This window comes from Ictalurus furcatus, chromosome 16, assembly GCF_023375685.1.
Source record: "Ictalurus furcatus strain D&B chromosome 16, Billie_1.0, whole genome shotgun sequence".
NCBI lineage: Eukaryota > Metazoa > Chordata > Actinopteri > Siluriformes > Ictaluridae > Ictalurus > Ictalurus furcatus.
The window spans coordinates 2,143,022-2,165,750 of NC_071270.1; the positions used below are offsets into that span (position 1 = coordinate 2,143,022).

The window sequence follows — 22,729 nt, forward strand, 5'->3', positions numbered from 1 at the left end:
CGCAGGTTACCCAGGTCATGTTCCAAGGTTTTTATATCGGTCTGGATGCAGAAAATGTTCAGAAAGTGTGTGTGGATTTCCTGTTGTCAAAAAACTCAAGACTCGAGACCGTGAGGTTGTTTTAATTTTATTAGCATTGCTAATGCACATCACAACGAAAAGGTTAACTCATTGCAGTACAGTCAGAGCCCTTGAAAAGCAGAAAGAAAACTGAATAGAACTGGACACGGAGGAGTGCGTACTCCTGACGCTGACTCCCGACACTGTATCTTGACGAATCTAGCCACCTGTAATCCAGTGACATTGTGCTAATTTGGTGTGACATCTCTGCATTAGTGCCTTTTAATGCAACTTGCTTCATCATACAGTAGATAACATATATATATATATATATATATATATATATATATATATATATATATATATTTATTAAAAACATATCATCATGTTTAGCCAGGTTACAGAATCAGATTAAAAAGAGACTAGACAACTAAGCAACATATGGAAATAAAAAAAAAAAAAAACCCCAAAATTACATTGTTGTGTAAATATACATCTTCAGTGAACTTGCCACAGTTCAAAGATTCAACTCTATACATTACAACTCAGAGTAGAACTTGGAATTTCCAACAGTGATTTGGTTTTTGCACCATTTATCACTTTCACATAAGCAGTACGTTATTTTTAAAGTCATCTCTAAATTCGGCACAAAGTTCTGATAAATTGGTTTGCCCAGAAACAAAAGCGAAACTACACGCATACACAGAATTTGGCTTTGAACTCGATTCCACCGGCAGTCAGAGCTGCGCGTGTCGTTTTGGTGATACTAGCATGATCCCTATTCTGCCTTTTCCGTTTCCTTTTCCAAGTCTTCCGTCTTCGGATCTGTTCCGTCGGATTGATCGCCTTCTTGGGTGGGTGCGGTCTCACTGGTGTCATTGGCTGAATTTTTGTTCTCGTCAGTGGAGACCTGGTTTCCGACTTCGGCTGCTGCTCCTCCCAGCTCCTCTGGCTCCTGTGGCTTGTCTGGAGTTGTCTCAATCTCCACTTTCACCAAGTTGCTGTCCTTCAACAGTATATCAGTTTCAGAAGGCCCACCATTTGCACTGTTTCGCCTGCTGGTCGTGGGCGATTTCGTCACGACCATCTTGCTGCTACTTCCGCGTCGGCAGCATCTGCGGGCCAGGCACATAATGATCACCAGCAAAAAAGGGCAGATTAGTATGAGCGATACAATGATCAACAATAGTGTCATTTTCGTCATGTCCTTGAGATTGAATAGGCAGCCTGTTTGGTCACTGGTCGTAGGCTGAACTGCCGTTTGCTTGCTAGTACTGATGGAACTGGACTTCGTTGTAGATGTTTGTTTGGGAGTATTGGATGGTCTGTATGAACTGGTCACAAAATCTGCTGTGGGACTGTTTGTAAAGAGGCTTGTAGATGCTTCGATGGTAGTTCCATTTTCCTGAGCTCTTAGTCCTTCCAGACTCACAAGCAGAATGAAGCACACAAAATGGTACATTTTGGAATCTGTAAGAGAATGAAGAAAAACAGTTTTTTCTGAATGAGTGGCACCCTGTGAAAACCCTTCATATAGTGGAGTTTCGACTTGTTTTCGTATCGACTATATACAGGATTTCTTGACCTGAGATATGTTTCTCTTTTCCAGGCATCTCAATCGCAAGAAAAGCGATGAGACACTTGTGTTTAGCGTTCCTTTCCGACTCCAATAAGACGCACCGACTTTATTTATTTAGCATTTAAGACGTATTAAAGGAAAAATGAAAATCGAAAAAATACATTTGACCATGACGATATATCTATGACGATGATTCTCTTTCCTTTACTACGTCTTAAAGTGTTTCAGATCAGTGTTTCCTGTGCGACAGCCATTATCTCAGCCTTTTTGTTACACAGGCTCCTTATATATCTATATTATATAAGTACTATATAACTTTATAGAAAACCTCTAGAAAAGTTTATAAAGTAAAAAAAATTTCCATCAAGTGAAATATATTTTTGCATTTGTAAATTACAGACAAAGTATATGTTATAGGCAGAGGAAAAAAATTGGTCCAAACCAGATTTATTTATTTATTTATTATTTATTTTTTTGTCGTCTGCCAGACTTCAGCCAATGGGTCCCTACACTTAAATGAATATTTATTTTTCATGTTTTTTTTTTTTTTTTTCATATGCAAATTCTCTTTCTACTATTTGGCAACACACTTACACAGTTGGTCCGGGACGTTTGTAAATGTAACATTTTCACTAAGTCAAAAGTCTCACAGTCTGGCTATAACCTGTTTTATTTATTTATTTATTTATTTATTTATTTATAGATTATAATATAATAGCAATTCATTACAACAACCTACTCAATAATGAAAAAAAAAGTTGTTGTTTGTTGATTTAAATTTTCCAAAGATGTTCATGTTTCTACCTGTATGGAGTAAGAGCATTAGTGTGAACCACTTGTTTTACATTCTACATGAGATTTTAATCATCTGTGATGATGGTTGATCCTCACTGAATTCAGTAACACTGTAAAGCTGTAAGTTTAATAATACTCAGCAGTTTTCTTTTAGAGGATCAGCGAGCTGTAAATTTCTGAACGTTGGTCTGCCGAGCTTTAATTTGTCCAGATCCGCAGCTGAATCGTAATTCCACTGAAATGAAGGAGTAAAATCGAATTTACGTATTGAAACCTTCAATGCAAATTGATAGCTGTACAGTCACACGATATGTCTCGTTTAACCACAGATGGTAAAACTACCCGAATTCTTTACTCGGATAAACAATTTTTTAAAAGACTAAATCTAGACCATTCCTCTGATAAAACTTGAAGTAGAGCTTTAGATTCTTCAAGCATAGACTCTAACATTTGTACTTAAGTCAGTTTAAAAGTACAACAAAAGATTTACAAATCGCATGCTGGTCTGATTTTAGTTACTGATGGTAAATTAGTGCCTCTTTCACAGAGGAACCGAGAAACCACGAAACATGCGAAAAGATCAGTTAACAGCTTTTTTTCCCCTTTCAAATAGTTTTAGCTAGCATGAGAATACCTAGCTGTCAAAATACAAAGTGTGTGTGTATATGTGTATATATATATATATATATATATATATATATACATATCAATCATATTTCATATTTGTGATGTCATAGTCTATATTAAAAAGATAGTAAAAAGTTTTAAATATTAGGTAAAAGGAAAAAAAAGCACAGATTTAAACAAACAAATAAATAAATAAATAAATAAATAAATAAATACCGGGCCCAATTAGAGCAACAAATGAATTGTACTTCGTAACTTCCCACCTCAGCGTTTATTCTCCTGAAAGAATTAAATAAAAAAAGTGGACTCAAGTGTAGGTTAAGATGACAGATGGAGATCTGTTCCTTACCTCTAAATTTTTGACGGTTGTTTGCGACCGCTTTGAGATCACCGGGCAGATGTTGTCGCGTGAAGTAAGGTGTGAAATGTGAAGCAGCTGGTGCTGAAGCATGAGGAGATATGGCTCTGACTGCACAGAATAGCATCTACAAGCGACACATTTCCTGTCCCTTTTTCACTTCTGCTGTGGTTTTATTGGAAATATTTTTAAACCAACATGTGGCTTGAGCTTGCCATGCATGTTAAGCCTCGCCCTCGGCCCTCTAAACGATCCGATATTACTCTCAAGGGTCTCAGGTTATGTGATCCTTGTCGTATAATTTTATCATTTTTTTGGGGCTTGGGAAAAGCCCTATATAAATGAAGATGATGTTGGAAAAGCTGCTCATTTTTAACAGTAATTACAGGGATTGTAAGAATCTGATGGATGTGATGAATTTGATGGAATGGAGTCTACGTGTATACACGAACAGAATGAAATGCACACACTCTAGAGGAGCGCTGTTCTTCATCCTTACAACAAGTATGTCGGAGTCTGTCTGACGCCTTAGCTGCTCGGTCACGTCGCGGTTGGGCTGGTGAGAAAGCGTTACAATCATTACGGTATCATCTCAGAGCAGGTTTATCGAATGATAATTGAACGCACAACACTCTTCTTTCTCTCTTCCACTCTTGCTAAAATATATTCATTGGGCTTGCAGACATCACGCACCTCAATCTTGGGACGTTCCGCTTTCATTATCTTAGGGGAGTCACCTTTGATAGGAAAAAAAACTTTGATAGTTCATTTACTGTAAAAAAATAAAGAACATTTGCATATGAGATTAGCATGAACAGGATGATGATGCTCAAAGCCAGCAAGCTGCTAGGGGAAATGAAATTGGACCGTCTTTTTATATTGTGACTGAATTAAATGCTTTTCCGGGGAATTTTCAGCCTTTTTTTTTTTTTTTTTTTTGGTCCAGCTAGCTAGCTTGCTAAGCATGTTGGTTAAAATAAATAGCTGGAAACAGTGATATATAAAAATGATTTTATCCCTAAAAAACTGAATTAATTACTTTCTTAAACCCCATGCAAAGATACTCCAAGGACAAAAGATCAAAACATTAGATGTTGGCTCAAAAACAGTTGGAGCGCCTACATGTACTCGTGCACAGGAACGTAGCTGCTCGTTGTGTTGACGTTTGATCTTGGGGCGGGGGTAAAAAGTAGGACTCAGAGTTTTCTTTGCTTTCTCCTCTTCAGGTTCAAAACTGGCCAGATTAACGGAGACTTGCTCATCTACCATGTGCTGCTCACCCTCAAGCCCTACTACGCCAAACCGTATGAGATAGTGGTGGACCTGACCCACGCCGGCCCCAGCAACCGCTTTAAGACCGACTTCCTCTCCAAATGGTTTGTCGTCTTCCCGGGGTTCGCCTACGAGAACGTAGCAGCCATCTACATCTACAACTGCAACACGTGGGTGCGGGAGTACACCAAGTACCACGAGAGGCTCCTCACCGGCCTGAAGGGCAGCAAGAAGCTGCTTTTCATCGACTCGCCGGCAAGGCTGGCTGAGCACATCGAGCTGGAGCAGCAGAAGCTTCCGGCTGCCACGCTGAGCCTGGAGGAGGATCTCAAGGTGTTTCATAATGCTCTCAAACTGGCCCACAAGGACACCAAGGTGTCCATCAAGGTGAGCTTGGAGAGGAACAAGCTAGAACGTTTTTATTGCCAAAATGCTGAATCGTTCCTCCTACCACCGCACTATTAAATGCTTGATTCTGATTGGTCAAAAGGTGTTTTGGGTTTCATTTTCTATAACAGCAGCTCGGATAGTAGTTCTGGCTGCAAGGATTAATAAGCTGCTGTAGTGAAAGTGATGACATGAACAGCATTGTTGTTTTACTCCTTAGCTAACAGTTACTAGAAAAGGATGTTTTAAAGTCAGCGTAGTATGACATAAGCATGTCCCTCTCTGCCCTTCTTCAGGTGGGCTCCAACGCCGTGCAGGTGACTTCTGCCGATCGCACACGGGTCTTGGGCCAGTCCGTCTTCCTCAACGATATCTACTACGCCTCGGAGATCGAGGAGATCTGCCTGGTGGACGAGAACCAGTTCACGCTGACCATCTCCAACCAGGGCACGCCGCTCACCTTCATGCACCAGGAGTGCGAGGCCATCGTGCACTCCATCATCCACATCCGCACACGCTGGGAGCTCTCTCAGCCCGACTCTATCCCACAGCACACCAAGATCAGGCCCAAAGACGTGCCCGGGACGCTGCTCAACATCGCCCTCCTCAACCTGGGCAGCTCGGACCCGAGTCTCAGGTCTCTAACAGTTAGCACGCTCGTTACGTACCACGTGTGCTTTATACACCACAGCGCTGTTGAATTCTTGATTCTGATTGGTCAGAAGGTATCGATGAATTCAATTAGACTATTTTCCGATCACGTCACGTTTTATTCCTTTGTTCTGTATGTGAGGTTTTACCCTCGTCTACAGAAGCTTCGATGCAGTATTTATGGAGCGGTTCTGGTTTTCAGCTTGCGCGTGTAAAACCTAATTTTTTTTATGTACTTATTGATTTTCCACTCTTCTCTCACGCTTGTGTGTGCAGGTCAGCAGCTTATAATCTCCTCTGCGCCTTAACCTGCACCTTTAACCTGAAGATCGAGGGCCAGCTGCTGGAGACGTCGGGTCTGTGCATCCCGGCCAACAACACCCTCTTCATCGTCTCCATCAGCAAGACGCTGGCAGCTAACGAGCCCCACCTCACGCTGGAGTTCCTCGAGGAGTGCATCTCCGGCTTCAGCAAGTCCAGTCAGTGCCTCTCGGTGTTCTTCTTTCGTTCTCTTTTGTAATCCTGGCAACGTCAGTGCGTCTGACGAGGCTGTAGAGGATCCCGGACCACTCCCTCGATCCAGAAGCCGAGACCTAGATTGTGTGTCCGACTGTTTCTTTGTTGATTTGTTACCACAGTTACTACAGACAAGGCTTAACCTCCTGGCAGAGGCATCCATTTATTGGGCCAAAATAGCATTTAAAGTTGTTGGGGTTTTTTTTTTCCCCCAAATGGTGCTTCATTTTTTGATGGTACAACTTTTTGAAGCTGATAAAAACATATTTGAATAATAATTTCATATATTTGAATTATCTACGCATCACATGACCTAAACTATTTTTCATTTAAAATGTATTTGTTAATTATTTAATTATAAAATGCCCCCCCCATTACCCCCCCCCCCCGCCTTTTTTGAAATGACTAGGGGTAAGATTTCAGATTTAAAACAAAAATTCAGAACCCGAAATACAAATCCCCCAAATTTTGGGTTCTGAATTTTTGAAGTAGAAATTTCAAAACAAAAGGGGGGGGGGTGAAAAAAAAAAAGGCGATTTTATAATTTTTTACATGCGTAAAAATGTACATTTATTAAATACACCAGAGAAAAACAAATGTTTTTATTTATTTATTAAGATGTGTTTATCATTGAAATATACAATATTCATATTCATATACTTTTTCCTAGTAATAGAGTTTTTGCTGACCTGAGAGCAATATTTTAAAAAAATATTAATTATTTATAAAGCTGACAATCTCTCAGCATTTACTTATAAACGTTGTCTAGGGACGTCGGTCGTTTTTCAAAGAAGTTAAGAACGATGTATTTTAAAAGTGGAAAAATCCGTCCACTTTGCGTTGCCGCTCTCTTTAGTGATGAAACGTTTGATTTTGACTCGACTCGGCGCGATTTCGGTATCACGTTTAAAATCACGCAGACTTGCAGATCGGCTGAGGAAATTGAATCTTAGATGTCTTTGCTCCGTGTGCAGGTATCGAGTTGAAACACCTCTGTCTGGAGTACATGACTCCCTGGCTGCTCAACCTGGTCCGCTTCTGCAAGCACAACGACGATGCCAAGCGCCAGCGGGTCACCGCCATCCTGGACAAGCTCATCACCATGACGATCAACGAGAAGCAGATGTACCCGTCCATCCAGGCCAAGATCTGGGGCAGCCTGGGTCAAGTACGACATGCCGTGATCCTAGAAATACATTTTATCAAATCAAATTACGTCTATACTGTTCAGACGTTATCTTTATAGTGTCTGTCGTACCACGTCGCTCGAGTATAGTGATTTGTCCGCGGGTTTACTCTAATAGGAACAGCTATTCTTGTAGACTCAGCTCTGCTCTATAATCTCCCCAAGGAGTTCTTATTTTCCTCTTTGATTATAATGACACTAGGTTGTCTCCTGGTTCTCAGGGGAGATGATGCAAATTTTCACCGTAGGGAGAAATAAAATCCCTAACCACCAGGGTTCCATGTGTGTCATACTGCATCTTTAAACAAACCACACATTTGACATTTAAATAATTTGTCTGCCAATAAATTTCACCTTGGACTTTCTAGCAGCACTGATGAATTCTCACATCTGATTGGTCAAAAGATTCATTTTCTACTACTAGCTGTGACAGCTACACTATGTTTCTATAGCAACAACGAGAACAAGGACTTAAATGTAATAAAAATAAAATAAAATACAATGATGGACCCCTTAAGTATAGATTTATTTTACAAGCAGTTTAATAAAATAGGCACTATTTATTTAAATAGGTTCAATAATATTTTGGCTGTTTATTTGAGCCAGGGAGATTTTTTTTCCCCCCCTTCTGACCTTTACAACCAGGGAATCTGTATCATTTATTATATTTATCATTAAATATTATGTTATATTATAATATATATTATATTATTACATTAGACTCGTCAAGAAGTTATATTATATCATTTATTATTTTTCCTCTAACATCACGTCCTGTTGTGATTTATCCCTTATGTACAGTATATGTGCTGATCATTTTTTTTCTGTAAGGTGTAAAATGAAAGACATTGATCGTCACAGCTCACTCCGTCTCTGACCCTCTTCAGATCACAGACCTGCTGGACGTGGTGCTGGACAGCTTCATTAAGACCAGTGCTACAGGAGGACTGGGCTCCATCAAGGCCGAGGTGATGGCGGACACCGCCGTGGCTCTGGCTTCTGGCAATGTCAAACTGGTGTCTAGCAAGGTGACACACACACACACACACACACACAAAGTATGCCAGAATATACCGTAATCAGAATTTTCACATGGTAGGTACCTGAGCTTGAATGTTCCATTTTTAAAAGTGTTCCTCTAATCTCAAATGTGATCGGTCGAAAGCCGTGGTGCATATTTCGTGACATCACTAAGCTGTTATCTAACTCAAGTGCTGAGAAAAAAAAAAAATGCAAAATGATGTAATCTGTATAATCTGAATCAGGCTTTCAAGAGGATTTCACTATTTTTTTTATATATATATAGTGTATATCATTGTATAATATAAAACAATAGACTAATACCATCTCTATTTAAGTTATTTTCCGGTTCCTCAGACTTTCCTCACTTGGTCTTTTTATTTATTTATTTATTTATTTATTTATTTTTTAACCTCTGCCATGAAATCATGTGGCTATAAGTCTGTTTATGAGAGTCAGTGTTTAAGTTTAAAGTTTCACTCCATCTGTGTTTTTTTTTTTCTGATTGCTTTTGCACTTTGCTCTGTGTGAAGGTGTGTGCATGTGTTTAAAAAAAAACAACAAAAAAAATGTTTTCTCACTTCTCTATTATGACTGCGGGGATTGTTCGAGTCATGTGAGGTCGTGCCAGCGGGAGACGTGCCTGAGCAGGAAGACCAGCACAGGGGCTGCTTTGTCCCCTTAGTATAAGGGTTACTGGGGTTTTTTTTTTTTTAAAAAAAAAAAAAAAGGGTTTAATTTCCTGTTTCACATATGCACATGTGCTGCAACACTTCACGAAAGACAGTCATGCTAAATCCCAGGAGGTTTAAATTATTTAGATATACCGAGATGTATTGACATGCCGTTGATATTACCTTGCACAGGGATGGAGCTGGACGTACCCGCTTTAACAGATTTATTTATTTTTTTTCAGATCTTCTGTTTGTTTGTGCTCATTTTTACATCGTGCATTATAATGGCATGGTGTCCTGATTGGCTGTTCTGCTCGTCCAATCACATCACCCATGACCGAATCGGTTTATGATTAAACGATTCAACTTTTCATTCCGTATCATGGGTTTCTTTGGAATTTCTTGTGACGTGAATGCTCTTGTTCATCACGTCGGGCCCGAAAGTTCGTACAGCCACCGTTTCGTATTACTAGGCTAGAAATCCTGTATTATACTCCAGGCTTTTAATGTTTTGAAACGCGGTCCCTCTGTAATCTGAACTTCTTTGCCCAGGTTATTATCCGCATGTGCAAGATCATCGATAAGACGTGCCTGTCCCCGACGCCGACGCTGGAACAGCACCTGATGTGGGACGACATCGCCATCCTGGCACGCTACATGCTCATGCTGTCCTTCAACAACCTGCTGGACGTGGCGGCTCACCTGCCCTACCTGTTTCACGTGGTGACGCTGCTGGTGGCCACAGGGCCGCTCTCGCTGCGCGCCTCCACCCACGGCCTCGTCATTAACATCATCCACTCGCTCTGCACTTGCTCGCAGCTCAACTTTAGCGGTGAGGGCATGCGCACACACTGTATCGATCTGAGGCGTTACCTACGGTATAGCTACGCCCCCAGGAGAGCTCATCGTGTTTAATGAAAAGACCAAAAAAAACAATAACAGTACTATCAGTCAGATAGTTGCCAGAGCTCAACGGCAGAAATGCCAATAATTCGCTAATAACGTAACCCAAGACCTTATAATAACTAAGGAAGGTCCAGACGTGACAGATTTTTCACCTCATTCCAGTCAGATCAGTCTGTTTTGGTTTTTAGCGGGCGTTCCGTTCTGTAGTGTACTGCCAGTTGCCATGGTTTCAGTTGTAGCACCAGGGTAGCACAATACAGCCACAGAAAAAGAAACAGCTAACCACGAGATGTACCCAAAACCACCCTTCCTGCTACAGTGAGATGTTAGGCTTATTTGGACCACAGAAATAGAATATTTTCTTGCTTAGTCGTTAGTCTCGATTAATGGCTTCTTCTTTTATCCTAAATAATCTGAAACAGTCTTTAATTGAGCAGGTTAATAACAAATGCTGTGGTGGTGGTGGTGGTGGCGGTGGTGGTTTTTTTTTTTCCTCTCTGTCCCATCATGCAGAAGAGACCAAGCAGGTGTTGAGGCTGAGTCTGACCGAATTCTCACTGCCTAAGTTTTACCTGCTGTTCGGCATCAGTAAAGTCAAGTCTGCGGCCGTCATAGCTTTCCGCTCCAGCTACAGGGATCGCTCCTTCTCGCCGGGATCGTACGAGCGAGAGACCTTCGCTCTCTCCTCACTGGAGACGGTGACCGAGGCTCTGCTGGAGATCATGGAGGTACTTGATCACGATTGACGGTCAGAGACCATATTACATTTTTTCCCCCTTGGGAGCCATCAGACGAGACAGTGAGCCGGACTTTCAGAAGAATTTCTTTCTTTCCTTCCGTACGTTCTCAATATTTGAGCAGAAGTATAATAGATAATAATTTATTCTACGTTTTTTTTTTTTTTTTTTTTTTTTTTTTTTTCTCCCTTTCCTGCACACCATCTTTTCTTTCTTAAAGATCACGTAATGCTGCTTTGGCTTAGGTTTAAATGTCCTGAAAAGTATTTCTGCTCTAACCTAGAAACCACAGTATACTGCATACTAGCTGACACGGGCTCGTGTACCAGTTCCATTTACAAAAACGTGGCCTTCGTATTTTTAGCATGAACACTTCCTCATACTGCCGCTGCCAGGTTATTTTAACAGCGTTGAAGAACCCACAGGGTTTTTCCACACACCACACACTCGTTGTTGTATGCAATTGAAATGATTGCGACGATTTGAATTGGGTATTTGAATTAATAATCACATATCAAGGTGCACTTATTGTCTCTTATTGTCTTTAGAAGCAGATACACGCCACTGAACGGGGTTAAATAGCGGGGACGTGTCTGTCATCGGCGTAATGAACGATGCGAGTCATTTGTGAGTAATCCGGTCTCATTTCTTCCTGTCAGGCTTGCATGAGGGACATTCCGGGTTGCAAATGGCTTGATCAGTGGACCGAATTGGCTCAGAAGTAAGTAACCACCCACCCACCCACTCATCCTCTGTACTCTGCTATCCAAAATGTTCTGATTCACTCTGAGACATGTAAATGTGTGTCAGGATAGTCGGTGAGTCATTCTTTCACTGATTTTGTAATCATTCTGCATATTTTTTTTTTTTTTTTTTTTTTTTTGTGCTACTCGGTCTGCAGGTTCGCTTTCCAGTACAACCCTTCTCTACAGCCCAGGGCTCTGGTGGTGTTCGGCTGCATCAGCAAGCGCGTCACCCACAGTCAGATCAAACAGATCATCCGCATCCTCAGCAAGGTGAGTCACGTGATCATGACTATTTTTGTACAGTGATTACAAGACATCTTTCCATGGCACTAGAAAGCAGCTCCCAAAATCACCCAAAACACCACCCAGTGCTGATCTGTTATGCCACTTATATTAATGTTCAACATGCACTTAACATTAATATATAAAAATCTGTTTATTGCCTGTTTGCTTACGTAGCAGCATTGACTCCTTGGGACTGTCGGGGTCGCACTTGCCGATCACTGGCAATATATATATATATATATATATATATATATATATATATATATATATATATATATATATATATAACATTGGCTAATGTTTATGTTCATGAGTCCACCATCGGGAGAACACAGAACAACAATGGTTTGCATCGCAGGGTCTCAAGGGGAAAGCCACAGCTCTCCACAAAGAACATTATTGCAGCCCCTCTGTAGTTTCCTTAAGATCATGTGGACAAACTAGAAGGCTATTGGAAAAATGTTTTGTTTAGGGATGAGACCAAAAACAGAACTTTTTGTTTTAAATGAGAATGGTTATGTTTGGAGAAAGGAAAAAGGAAGACACTGCATTCCAGCGTTAGAACCTTCTCCCATCTGTGAAACATGGTGGTGGTAGTATCATGGCTTGGGGCTGTTTTGCTGCATCTGGGCCAGGACGACTTGCCATCACTGATGGATCACTGAATTCTGAATTATACCAGTCAGGACATCTGTCCGTGATCTGAATCTGAAGAGAAAGTGGGTCATGCAGCAAGACGACGAAGTTGTCTTGTTAATGTCTAAGTTGATGTCTTAGAATGGCCAAGTCAAAGTCCAATAGAAATGTTGTGAAAGGACCTGAACCAACAGCCAGTTCATGTGAGGAAACCCACCAACATCCCAGAGTTGAAGCTGTTCTGTACTGAAGAAAGGGCTGAAATTCCTCCGAGACGATCTGCAGGACTGATCAACACTTAGCGCAAATGTTTATATGCAGTTATTCCTGCACAAGGGGGTCACACCAGGTACTGAAAGCAAACGTTCACATACTTTCGCCACCCCGCAGATATGCAATATTGGATCATATAAATAAATAAATGAATAAATAAATGCCCAAGTATAATATTTTTGGTCTCATTTGTTTAATTGGGTTCCCTGTATCTACTTTTAGGACGTGTGTGAAAGTCTGATGATGTTTTAGGGACATATTTATGCAGAACTATAGACAATTCTCAAGGGTTCACAAACTTTCAAGCACCACCTTATGCAAACTTAAACTAAATTAATACCTCGTTTCGCAAAGATATGAAATTTGAGAATGGGAAAAAAAATCACCCCCCGCCCCCGATAAAACCACCACAGCGCTGCCTTTAATAAGCGATAGCATCATGCACTTTGGCTTTATATTTCCTGTTTCAGAGGTAATGACCCTTCAGCCAGACTTCCTCTAACGCCAATTAGCTGTGACTGCAGGATGATAACAGCTGCTAGGTACTGTAGTAATGACTGCAGAGCGTCGGAATTGTGTGATTCACTGCCTAATGGACCCTTTGCTGTGTGGACAGGGTCTGGAGAGCTGCTTGAAGGGGCCGGACAGTTACAACAGCCAGGTTCTGATCGAGGCCACGGTCATCGCGCTCACCAAGCTGCAGCCCCTGCTGAACAAGGTAGACCAGCACCAGATCGGATCAGATAACTGGATACGTAAAAACAACGACGTACTATTATAAACTAGGGATATATATATATATATATATATATATATATATATATATATATTGATATTTTTAAAATATACTTTTTCATCCTGTTAATCCTGGATAGGACTCGTCCATGCACAAGGCCCTGTTCTGGGTGGCCGTAGCAGTCCTGCAGCTGGATGAGGTGAACCTGTACTCGGCAGGCACGGCCCTGCTGGAGCAGAACCTACACACGCTGGACAGCATGCACGTCTTCAACGACAAGGTGCTCCATGCCTTTCTATACAATTCCTAAAAATTAAATAAAAATCATTTCATTGCAGGCTTTTTAGTTCTGATTAAACCGAGCTTATAGCACTGTGAATTCTGTCGATTCAGATCACAGGTTTATATTCATGCGCTCGTTCTGATGCGTTTTTTTTTTTGTTTGTTTGTTTCTATAGTAACACCTAATTCAAAAGGAACCCTAAGGTGGACAGTCTACATAATCACAGCACTTCTCGAAGTGTTTTCTACCGTACTGATCATGTTTCAGTATGCAAATGCTGCTCACCTTGGGGAAGGGGCGGGGCATTTGGGTGGGGCCTGGGGTCAATTTGCATAACTATAGAATGTAGGTAAAGGTAAAAGTGCACTGTAGCTGGTTTCGAGTGAGTTTTTGTGCTCTGGCAATTTATTATTATTATTATTAGTGGTAGTAGTATTAGTAGTAGTAGTTGTAGTAATCCTGACACGGCGGCCATGTTTGTTTTCTTGCTGCAGAGTCCTGAGGAGGTGTTTATGGAGATCCGTAAGCCTCTGGAGTGGCAGTGCAAGCAGATGGATCACTTCGTCGGCCTCAACTTCAACTCCAACTTCAACTTTGCGCTTGTGGGTCATCTGCTCAAAGGTAAGGTGTTATAAAACATCCGCTGGTGTATAAAAGTCATCTCTGAGTCATGCGAGAGAAAGGAACCGTGTCTAAAATAAAGTTTTGCTTTCACATCTATACGTGCTCAGGCTACAGGCATCCTTCCCCCACCACCGTGGCACGGACGGTGCGCATCCTGCACATGCTTCTCAGCCTGGTGGGGAAACACCTCAACTGTGACAAGTTCGAGGTCAACACGCAGAGCGTCGCGTACTTGGCGGGTGAGCGCTGATCGCTGCGCTAATTTCAGCACTGATGCGATGCTGTGTTCCTTCTTCCTGACCACTCTGTCTTTTTTTTTCTTTCTTTCACCGCACATCGTCGCAGCTCTGCTCACCGTGTCAGAGGAAGTGCGCAGCCGGTGCAGTCTGAAACACAGGAAGTCTCTGCTCCTCTCCGACGTTGCCATGGAGAACGTTCCTATGGTGACGTACTCGGTGCATAATAGCGACCCTGGCTGCAGGTACGAACCGCAAGATTTAACATCCCTGACCTGTTAAAAAAAATGAATAAAAAACTACATTGAATATGAAGCGAACATGATGTTTTTTATTACAGGACGTTGAGAGAGAACCATCCCTGGGCGTCTCCTAAAGTTTCCGAGCGGTACTTGGTCGCACACTACCCCGTCGTGGGTCAGATCAGCCCTCGGACACGGAAATCCATGAGCTTGGACATGGGACAGCCATCTCAGTCCAACACCAAAAAGCTTTTGGGTAAGACTGGCACTGCACACACGTGACGCATGAAGATGCCGTCATGGAATCGTGACTGACCACTGTGTTAAAAGTAATACTAATCAAGTCTAAATAAAGCCTACGACAACTTCCTGTTCCTGTGTGCGTGTGTGTGTGTGTGTGTGTGGCAGGAACGAGAAAAAGCTTCGACCACTTGATATCAGACACTAAAGCACCAAAGAGGCCAGAGATGGAGTCTGGCATCACCACGCCTCCCAAGATGAGGAGAGTAGCTGAGAACGACTACGAAATAGGTGTGAATTTTGTACGTGCGAGTGTGATGCACGAGTGAAGAAAAGATGGTGACAGCAGCTGTATGCGTGTTGTATTTGAAAAGAACCGTGGTTTCACACAGACATGACACATCTGAATCAGACACTGTTGTCCAGGCAATGAACAGATATACCGGCCTAGTTAAGACTGCGCGTAGTTTTGATGCATTTCAGATATTTAATATGCATATTTCGCTGCCTGAAAATACCACATCCGATCACACGAGAGGTGTCTGCGGTGAAAAGTGAGCAGAAAGTTGAATCAAATATGAAAGTGACATCTTATATCTACATCTTATCTATAGAGAAGAACAAAACGTCGCCGTGTAGCCGAACACTGTAACGCTGTGGTTGGCCCCGCCCCTAAAGATTAAAAGTGGAATTAAATCAGAAATCTGGTGTCGATGTGGATGATGATGATGATGATGATGATCATTTTGCATCAAACAGTGTCTGCGAAGATACTGTTTGATGAGGAGCTAGTTTAACAGACACGATCTGTTAACACGGTCTGCATGTCTAAAGATGTCTAAAACCTCATTAGCCAAAGTGTGATTTCCTTTAAAGACTCTCAGTTTGGCCAGACACGAACATAATCTAATTCACTTTATCATCAGGTTTCCGGTTGTCAAAATGTCCGCCATGCTCCTGAGCGGCAGTCGGAATGAAATCCGACTTTTAATGGTAAATTTTGTGTCTTTTGACTTTTGGAGGCCAATCGGATTTTAAAAATACTGGCACTCGTGGTCGCAATAGAGAAACATATTTCAGTTCGGGAAAGCCTGTAGTTCTCGGAGCTATAAATAGTAGAAAATCAAAATAAAAATGTCTCTGTGTGAAGGGTTTTCCCGGGCCATCACACAAACGCGCAATATATTTGCATATTTCAGCTGACGTAGACATTAGTTTTAATCTACGTCGGACGTAGAGCAAAGTAAAGACGCAAACTTTAAACACCAACCATATCGTCAGAGCGATTTTATTTATTTATTTATTTATTTATTTATTTATTTATTAGGCTGAAATGGTCATTAATCTTTTTTTTTTTTTTTTTTTTTTTATTATACAGAAACCCAACGAATCTCTCAGCAGCACCACCACCTGAGGAAGGTCTCCGTGTCCGAGTCCAACGTCCTCCTGGACGAGGAGGTCCTCACTGACCCGAAGATCCAGGCGCTCCTCCTCACCGTGCTGGTGCGAGCTCATCTCTCTCGCGCACTTTCTCACACTTTCTCCTTCGCCGTTCGTCTCGGTTCCTTTTTCAGGGCTCTTCGGTGTGTTTGTCCGTGCAACATATTTGTTTCCTGTTGTCTTTTCTGCCTCTCTGTCTGCGTCTCTGTTCCTCTTCAGGAGATCACTTTTAACACTTCAAAGTAGTTTCATAAGCTGTCGACTTCTCCATTTTAAAAGGATATTGCAAATTTCCTTTAAAAGAAATAAGAAAAAAAACAAAAAAAAAAAAGGAATTCACGGAGATATTTAAATATATAAAGAAGTGTGTGTTTCTGTTGCAGGCGACTCAGGTCAAAAACACGACGGACGAATTCGACCAGAGAATTCTCTACGAGTTTTTAGCCGAGGCCTGCGTCGTCTTTCCAAAGGTCTTTCCTGTCGTGTAAGTCAAAGAATCGATTTATAATGAATAATGAGATGCTTTATGTCGCATTTCAACTGGAAAATATCATTAAACGTCGGAAAAATTCTGATACGAATATACGCATTGAAAATGATGTCAATCCTACGAGCCCCGCCCCTTCCCCATTGTACACCGGTTCTGCATAGCCAGTATTTGCATACAGGAACACGACTGGCGTATAATTTACGATGCAATAACACCGATCGCATATGTAATAGCCATGATTCCAGCTCTTAAATGAATTCCTCTGAAATAATTTAAGTATAAAAACACATTTATTTATAATGCTGAAAGTAACTCACCAGCAAGACCTACGGTTTATCGTTAAGATCTCTCGGATTTCTTTATGTATAATGATCTTTATTTGACACTTTAACAGTCACAACCTCTTGGACTCGAAGATCAACACGCTGCTGTCCATGTGCCAGGACCCGAACCTGCTGAACCCGGTGCATGGCATTGTACAGAGTGTGGTGTACCATGAGGAGTCACCACCGCAGTACCAGCCTTCATATCTTCAGAGTAAACACACACACACACACACACACACACACACACACCGCACCCACCCAGATCTTCCAACATGACTTTTTATGAGTTACACTGGGCTTACACTGCATGATTTCGACAGGATTTAGACGTTTTTCACACGTGAATCGCACAGTGTGAGAGGGTTAACGTTAACTAGCTAGTAAACAAACTATAATTTTACTTATATATATTCATGTCATAATTATGATCAAGCTACTGCGAATAAAAATCATTGCCTATGAAATTAAACCCATAAATTATATCAACAATAAATTCCTGTGTTAATGTAATATTGTGTAACAGGGTCTTATTTATCGGAGAGTACGGTTTGTTTCGGTAAGAGAGGATGATCACTGATGTAAGTCACACTGACGTTACATTACCCCTCTTCACCACTTTCTCTCTCACCCACAGGTTTCGGGTTCAATGGACTCTGGAGATTTGCTGGGCCTTTTTCAAAGGTATCAAGCCTTAATTTCTCCGCTTTACCGAGAAACAGGAAGTGGCTGCGAAAACTCCTGTTTCAGAAAACTCCCAATTCTGCGTTAAAAAACATTACTGGTATCGAAGTGGAACGACACCCGTCCTCCGAGATTCTTGTAGTCTGACTCAAAGATGGACCCCGTTGTCTAAAATGAAAAGAAAATGACTTGTTTCATTAGCAATCTATTTTTAAAAATGAGGAACTTGTGAAAAAAATTTGTCTGCCACTCTTTAGTTTAAATGTGACCATGTTTTGGTTGATTTTATCCTTTTTTTTTTTCTTTTCTTTTTTTTTAAGCTTTTAATTGAATTTTTTTCCCTTTTTTTTAGCTTTTAATTGAAATTTTTTTTTAGCTTTTAATTGAACTTTTTTTTAGCTTTTAATTGAATTTTTTTTAGCTTTTAATAGATTTTTTTACCTTTTAATTGAATTTTTTAGGTTTTTAATTGAATTTTTTAGCTTTTAATTGAATTGTTTTCTTTTTTTAATCTTTTAATTGAATTTTTTTCTTTTTTTAATCTTTTAATTGAATTTTTTTCTTTTTTTAGCTTTTAATTGAATATTTTTTTAGCTTTTAATTGAATTTTTTCTTTTTTTAGCTTTTAATTGAATTTTTTTAGCTTTTAATTGAATTTTTTTCTTTTTTTAACTTTTAATTGAATTTTTTCCTCTTTTTTAGCTTTTAATTGAAATTTTTTTTAGCTTTTAATTGATTTTTTTAGCTTTTAATTGAATTTTTTTAGCTTTTAATTGTTTTTTTTTAGCTTTTAATTGAATTTTTTTTTTAAAAAATTTAGCTTTTGAATTTTTTTAGCTTTTAATTGAATTTTTTAGCTTTTAATTGAATTGTTTTCTTTTTTAATCTTTTAATTGAATTTTCTTTTTTAATATTTTAATTGAATTTTTTTCTTTTTTTAGCTTTTAATTGAATTAATTGAATTTCTGTTTATTTATTTATTATTTTTAGCTTTTAATTGAATTTATTTATTTATTTATTTATTTATTTATCTATCTATTTTTAGCTTTTAATTGAGGGTTTTTTTTTTTCCATTAATATATAGAAATCAAATGGATACTGATAGTAGCTTTTATTTCTTTAACCCGACACGCCCTCCTTCTGCCCACAGCAAAACCAGATCCCGGACTACGCTGAGCTGATCGTTAAGTTTCTGGACGCTCTGATCGACAGCTATCTGCCCGGGATCGATGAGGAAGGCAGCGAGGAGGCGCTGAGGACACCCACGTCTCCGTATCCGCCTCCTGTCCAGAGCCAACTCAGCATCGCTGCCAACCTCAACCTCTCCAACTCCATGACCTCTCTGGCAACCTCGCAACACTCGGCAGGTCAGTACACACACACACACACACCCCCACACACCCCCACACTCCAATATACATCCGATACAACACACATTAAACCATATATTAATTTGCCTAGAATTGTTTACATTATAAATTTACATCATCTTAAATTTTATGCTACAAACATTCCCAAATGAATGCTCAAGCGGTCGTGGACGTAGACAGCACACTCGGCAGGCTTTTTAGGTTTATAACTTAACCCACGCCATCACAGTGGCACCGTTTCTAATATGTTCCTGCTTGATCCATGCAGCCTGTTGAGTTGCAGTGGAACAGCACAAAAAAAGATCAAAGAAAAATTGCATCAGCTGTCCTCGTCTCCGCACTTGCTGTCAGCACACATCGTGCCGTCGTACCGGCTGTACGGGTTTAAAGGCTTGCAGGTGAAGAATATTTTGAAGAGAGCCCTTAAATTCAAATGGCTTTGAAAAAAAGATATTCTATTTAACACCGAGCCCGAGGACGCCGTGTTACGCGGCGAGGTCACATCCTTTTTTGCATTAGCCTAATTTGAATATGTTTAGTGGGAGTGTTGTTCCAGCAGCTATGAAAATGTTCACTACCATTAACTCGGTGCTAATGTAACCTTGAAACATCCATTCAAAAGCCGCTTATAAAGTCAACTGCAAGGTTTCCGCCACAAACTTATACAGTCATTAATATAGATTATGCAATCAAATATAAATCAGAATACAACGGTTATCATGCCTTAAAATATAATGAACTTCCCGGGTTTACGGAGGGGTTATACTGTATGGAATAATGCCATGTTAGTCCAAATTAAATAAGTAAATATGCCTATGACATAAAAACTAAAATGAGTCAATGCAGCAATGAATATATAAATGACTCATTATGTCGTGAAATAAGTCAATTAAGAAATACTTAGTGTCGTGAAAAAGTATTCCCCCCCCCCCAAGGTAGCCTGAGTGAACACAAAGTACAGTTTTTAAATGATAATGTTATTTATTGTTGCAAAAAAAGTTATCCGATACCAACTGGGCTTGTGTGAAAATGTATTTGCCCCCGTAGTTACTAATTCCCCAAATCTATGAGACTGAATTCATAATGCGGTTCAGCTGGACTAGATACAACCAGACCTGATTACTGCAAACCCTGTTCAATCACATCTACACTCAAATAGAACTTTCTCAACAGCATGTTGGTTAAAAGGTCTTACTCTGTAACACACTATGCCAAAATTAAAAGATATTCCAGAAATGATGAGGAAGATTTTAAGTTCATCCTGCTGTAATGTGTCAGTCAGCACCATTGGGGCGGAGTCAGAGCAGATGATTGGTTGCTCACACATTCGGGTGTGACTAAAATTTGACTAATTTAGAGTAAAACGGCATCGTTTGGCAAACTAACTACAGTCTAAATCTTTCCAGCGCAGGGTCTTCTTGGAGAATCTCTCTTTTTCCGACACATGCCGGTGTCTGTCTCTTAGCAACTTTCTCAGTGTGTGCTGTCGCTCTGCAGGTGTCGATAAGGAGAACGTGGAGCTGTCTCCGAGCGCGCCGGTTCCCACCAGTGGACGTGCACGACACGGCTCAGCCAGCCACGTCCAGAAGCAGCGCAGCGCCGGCAGCTTCAAGAGGCCAAGCATCAAGAAGATCGTATGAGAATGCCGCCCCCTGCTGGGCCACACACTCCATGCTGCATTTCTACTCACACACTCCTTCCTTCTGCTCCTCTTAGTTTTTTATTTTTTTTAAATTTTTTATTTTCCTCCTTCTTACCTCGGTTTTCAGCCATACTTTCAGCCTGACGATCAATAAAAACCACAGGACTAATGGGAAAGAAGTTCTCAAATGTTTGGGAACCAGTCAGTGTTTGAGGAGAATTTTTTTTCGTGTTTATAATGGACCTCGATCTTTTTTTTTTTTCTTTTTTTTTTTAATGCATCTCAACAGCTCTTTATTTTTATTCCAAGCCAGGTATCTAAAGAAAAAGCACTGATCTTTACAATTCCAGACTGCATTGAGTGTTTTATAAGCTTTCTTTTCTTTCTTTTTTTTTTTTGTATTAATCTTAATGGAAAGTATTAACCAGGTCGCTCTTTCCACTCTGTTCAGTCTTGTAACATTTCTTGTTTTTTTTTGTTTATTTTTTATTTCTGCGTACATTCTGCTCTTCGTTAAGCAAAAGGCTTTCTTTTTTTTTTTTTTTGACAGGCCAAAAAGTCTTTGGGATCAAATAGTTCGGTTTTCGCGCACACGGCACACGTTACTGTATATTCACAGTATAATTTTGCACTTGAATTACAGTGAGTATGTTTCCAGTCTTGCTTGGGTCTGGAGGTGCACGACACCTTTCCTGTTTCTGGACATTTGAGGGCTAATGACATTTTGTAATAAATAGAGAGATCGATAGATAGATGGGCTTTGACCTTCGTATGCTTGTTGGTGCCAGATGGGCTGGTATGAGCATTTAAGAAGCACGACATTTACACGGAATGGTGCGGGAGGGTGGGTGGGGGGGATCAAAAACATCCGGTGAGTAGCAGTTCTGTAGGTGGAAACACCTCAGAGGAGAATGTCCAGATTGGTTGGAGCTGACAGGACGACTACGGTAATTCAACCGCTCTTGCACAGCCGTGGTGAGCTGAAAAGCATCTCGGAATGCAAGAATCTGAGATTACAGTGGACACGGGCTCACCCAAAACCCGGATAGTTGAAAGAAAGTAGTCTCATATTCCCACCTGATGTGGTCTTTTACTGTTGCAGCTCATCCACTTCGAGGTTTAATGCATTCGGAGATGCTTTTCTGCTCACCACGGTTGTAAGGAGTGTTTATTTGACTTAGTTTAGCCTTCCTGTCAAATCGAACCAATTCTAGATCTGATATCATCTTCAGAGAGTTTTGACTAGCAGTGTCGGCTTTTTCCCTGAAAACTGTTTAAACTGCGTTTTATTGTGAGATATTTTTCTCCCTGATGATGATGATGCTGATGATGATGATGATATTGCTCAGTGCACTATATGATACCCCAATCTGATTCTGATGCTCAACGTCAGACTGAAATACTGAAACAGCACTTGATCAGAATCCAACCATGTCCATTTTTATCCAGCGTCATCCTTTTTATACATGAAATGATGGCACGCGATGTGGACTAATGATGTTCTTCTTCTTTTTGTTTCTTTTTCTTTTTTTTAAACAGCAAAGCCAAGTAGCTCAATTAGGAGCTGTATTTCCATTCAACACACAACGTTAGCTGGAACGTAACAAAAGCGCCAACACGGCGGCACGTTTTACAGCGTCCGATCCGTATCAGGGATCGGCTAGTACTCTGATGTCGTCAGATAAATCAACTGTGATGTGTCGTATTAGAA

At 40.5% G+C, this 22,729-nt stretch overlaps 2 protein-coding genes across 4 annotated transcripts in view; one reads left to right on the top strand and one right to left on the bottom strand.

Moving 5' to 3' along the window:
• The window catches only part of nf1b (neurofibromin 1b), a 63,179-nt gene extending 42,027 nt beyond the window's left edge, over positions 1-21,152 (top strand). For both annotated transcript variants that reach the window (XM_053646201.1, XM_053646202.1), the window contains exons 36-57: positions 4,646-5,078; positions 5,375-5,715; positions 6,006-6,208; positions 7,220-7,413; positions 8,319-8,459; positions 9,678-9,957; positions 10,545-10,759; positions 11,428-11,489; positions 11,670-11,784; positions 13,325-13,426; positions 13,584-13,724; positions 14,222-14,348; positions 14,459-14,590; positions 14,697-14,832; positions 14,928-15,085; positions 15,238-15,360; positions 16,448-16,572; positions 16,893-16,993; positions 17,394-17,536; positions 17,960-18,006; positions 19,157-19,373; positions 20,874-21,152. In XM_053646201.1, the coding sequence (XP_053502176.1) occupies positions 4,646-5,078; positions 5,375-5,715; positions 6,006-6,208; positions 7,220-7,413; positions 8,319-8,459; positions 9,678-9,957; positions 10,545-10,759; positions 11,428-11,489; positions 11,670-11,784; positions 13,325-13,426; positions 13,584-13,724; positions 14,222-14,348; positions 14,459-14,590; positions 14,697-14,832; positions 14,928-15,085; positions 15,238-15,360; positions 16,448-16,572; positions 16,893-16,993; positions 17,394-17,536; positions 17,960-18,006; positions 19,157-19,373; positions 20,874-21,016 (3,679 nt within the window). In that variant the 3' untranslated portion in view covers positions 21,017-21,152. The remainder of the gene's footprint in view (positions 1-4,645; positions 5,079-5,374; positions 5,716-6,005; positions 6,209-7,219; positions 7,414-8,318; positions 8,460-9,677; positions 9,958-10,544; positions 10,760-11,427; positions 11,490-11,669; positions 11,785-13,324; positions 13,427-13,583; positions 13,725-14,221; positions 14,349-14,458; positions 14,591-14,696; positions 14,833-14,927; positions 15,086-15,237; positions 15,361-16,447; positions 16,573-16,892; positions 16,994-17,393; positions 17,537-17,959; positions 18,007-19,156; positions 19,374-20,873) is intronic.
• LOC128620866 (uncharacterized) lies at positions 453-3,680 on the bottom strand. Of its 2 annotated transcripts, XM_053646216.1 has the most exons (3): positions 3,411-3,680; positions 2,444-2,669; positions 453-1,530 (listed from the first exon to the last, which is right to left on the bottom strand). In XM_053646216.1, exons 2-3 carry the CDS (start codon positions 2,460-2,462, stop codon positions 839-841), a joined length of 711 nt encoding a protein of 236 aa, XP_053502191.1. In that variant the 5' UTR covers positions 2,463-2,669; positions 3,411-3,680; the 3' UTR covers positions 453-838. The 2 variants fall into 2 exon arrangements, with proteins under 2 accessions (XP_053502191.1, XP_053502190.1); XM_053646215.1 differs by lacking the exon at positions 2,444-2,669.
• Positions 21,153-22,729: the final 1,577 nt, after the last annotated feature.

Coding starts and splice junctions, on each gene's coding strand:
- LOC128620866 (XM_053646215.1), bottom strand. CDS start 3,546: ATGCTATTCTGTGCAGTCAGAGCCATATCTCCTCATGCTTCAGCACCA. Junction 1,531..3,410: donor CAACCGTCAAAAATTTAGAG/GTAAGGAACAGA, acceptor ATTCTCTTACAG/ATTCCAAAATGTACCATTTT.